This window comes from Onychostruthus taczanowskii, unplaced genomic scaffold, assembly GCF_017590055.1.
Source record: "Onychostruthus taczanowskii isolate IOZ18803 unplaced genomic scaffold, ASM1759005v1 scaffold948, whole genome shotgun sequence".
Taxonomy (NCBI): domain Eukaryota; kingdom Metazoa; phylum Chordata; class Aves; order Passeriformes; family Passeridae; genus Onychostruthus; species Onychostruthus taczanowskii.
In genome coordinates, this window is record NW_024507524.1 from 9,215 (window position 1) to 11,117 (window position 1,903).

Below are 1,903 nucleotides of genomic sequence, written 5' to 3' on the forward strand. Positions count from 1 at the left end.
ATGGCGGGGGGACAGAGGGGGGACACTGCGGGGGCACAGGGACACCCAGGGCTGTGGAGGAGCCTGCGGTGGCAGAGGGGACACTGCCTGTGACCCCGTGTGACCCTGCTGTCCCCTCCTGTCCCCGTGTGACCCCGTGTGACCCTGCTGTCCCCTCCTGTCCTCGTGTGACCCCGTGTGACCCTGCTGTCCCCTCCTGTCCTCGTGTGACCCCGTGTGACCCTGCTGTCCCCCTGTCCCTCTCTCTGTCCCTCTGTCTGTCCCCAGCTGATGCTCACGGCCGTGCTCAACTGCCTGTTCGACTCACTGAGCCAAATGCTGAGGTACGGGGACACCGGGGGGACAGCAGGGACACCGGGGGGACATTGGGGACATGCCCGGCGGAGGCCCCGGGGCCCGCAGGGGCAGCGCGGGCCGGGACGCGGGGGGGGACAGCAGGGACACCGGGGGGACATTGGGGACATGCCCGGCGGAGGCCCCGGGGCCCGCAGGGGCAGCGCGGGCCGGGACGCGGGGGAGCGGGGCCCGGCGGAGGCCCCGGGGCCCGCAGGGGCAGCGCGGGCCGGGACGCGGAGGCCGAGGTTTGGTGCCGGCGGGTGCGGGAGCTGGTGAGCGCGGTTCCCGCCAACCGGCTCTGCTTCGAGTGCGGCCAGCGCGGCGTCACCTACGTGGACATCAGCGTGGGCAGCCTCGTGTGCACCGGCTGCTCGGGGGCGCTGTGAGCGGGGCGGGGCCGAGGGGGTGAGGGCGGGGCCGGGGCGGGGCTAATTTACACCTGCGCGCGGTGGGCGGGGCTCACCGCGTCAAGCTGTCATTCATTTCCTCTCCCTTTGGGGGCGGGGCTCTGCAGCAGGGGGCGTGGCCGCGGCACGTGGCTTCCCATGCTGGGGTTGTTTTTTGAGAGAAAAAAGCAGAATTTTGGGTGTTTACGGGCGCAGGGGGGGCCGCTGACCCCCCGGATCCCCACGCAGGCGGGGACTGAACCCCCCGCACCGCGTCAAGTCCATCTCCATGACGACGTTCAGCGAGGCCGAGGTGCTGTTCCTGCGGGCGCGCGGCAATGAGGTGAGGCCGCGGCCCTGGGGGGGCCCTGCCCTCTCCGTCCCACCCTGCCCCCATCCCCACGGCCCCTCCCGACCCCCCCCAGGCCTGCAGGAGGGTCTGGCTCGGCACCTTCGACCCCCGCGCGTCGCCGCCGCCCGACCCCCGCGACCCCCAGAAAGTGAAGGAGTTCCTGCGGGAGAAGTACGAGAAGAAGCGATGGTAGCAGAGGGGCTGGGGGGCCTCGATGGGGGGGCAGCACGGCTGAGCCCCCCCCCTGAGCCGCCATTTTGCCCTCCCGTGGCAGGTACGTGGCGCCAGAACAAGGCGAAGCCCGGGTGAAACCCCCCCGAAGCCCCGCGGCCGAGCCCGGGCCCCCCCAGCTCCTCCCCGGGGACGCAGCGACGCTGGCACAGGTGGGGGTGCCCGGGGGGACGGCACCCCCTGACCCCGCGGTGCCCCCCCAGCCCCCTGCCCCGCCGGCGCCGAAGGCCGGCACTGACCTGCTGGCCGACATCGGGGGGGACCCCTTCGCCCGCCCTGCCCCCGCCTTCGCCGCCTCCCCCGGTGAGCCGGGGGCTCCGACGGTGGGGAGGGGGCGTGGGCGCGGAGCACGGGGGTCTCTGGGTGACCCCCGAGTGACCCCCTCCCCAGCCCGGTCTGCCTTGCCCGGTTTCGATGCCTTCGGAGGCAGCGCTGCCTTTGGGGGAGCCGTGCCCCCCAGCACCACAGGTACCCTGAGACCCCCCCCGGGACTCTCAGAGAGGGTTGGGGGTCCCTGCGGGGGGCCAGGCAGGGGTTTGGGGTCGTCCCCCCTCCCCCAGATCGTTGGGACCCCTGGGATTGATGAGCAAGGGGGGGC

General features: G+C 73.5%; 2 protein-coding genes across 2 annotated transcripts in view; both read left to right on the forward strand.

Annotated features, from left to right (window-relative positions):
• The window catches only part of LOC121347836 (proline, histidine and glycine-rich protein 1-like), an 8,300-nt gene extending 8,029 nt beyond the window's left edge, over positions 1-271 (forward strand). Inside the window, exon 3 of the mRNA XM_041426760.1 lies at positions 268-271. Within this exon, the coding sequence (XP_041282694.1) occupies positions 268-271 (4 nt within the window). The remainder of the gene's footprint in view (positions 1-267) is intronic.
• LOC121347837 (arf-GAP domain and FG repeat-containing protein 2-like) lies at positions 271-1,868 on the forward strand (the record flags this gene model as incomplete). The annotated part of the gene is made up of 5 exons (XM_041426761.1): positions 271-323; positions 476-718; positions 972-1,065; positions 1,148-1,263; positions 1,349-1,868. Coding segments are annotated over exons 1-5 (1,026 nt in total), but the record flags the coding sequence as incomplete, so codon positions are not given.
• Positions 1,869-1,903: the final 35 nt, after the last annotated feature.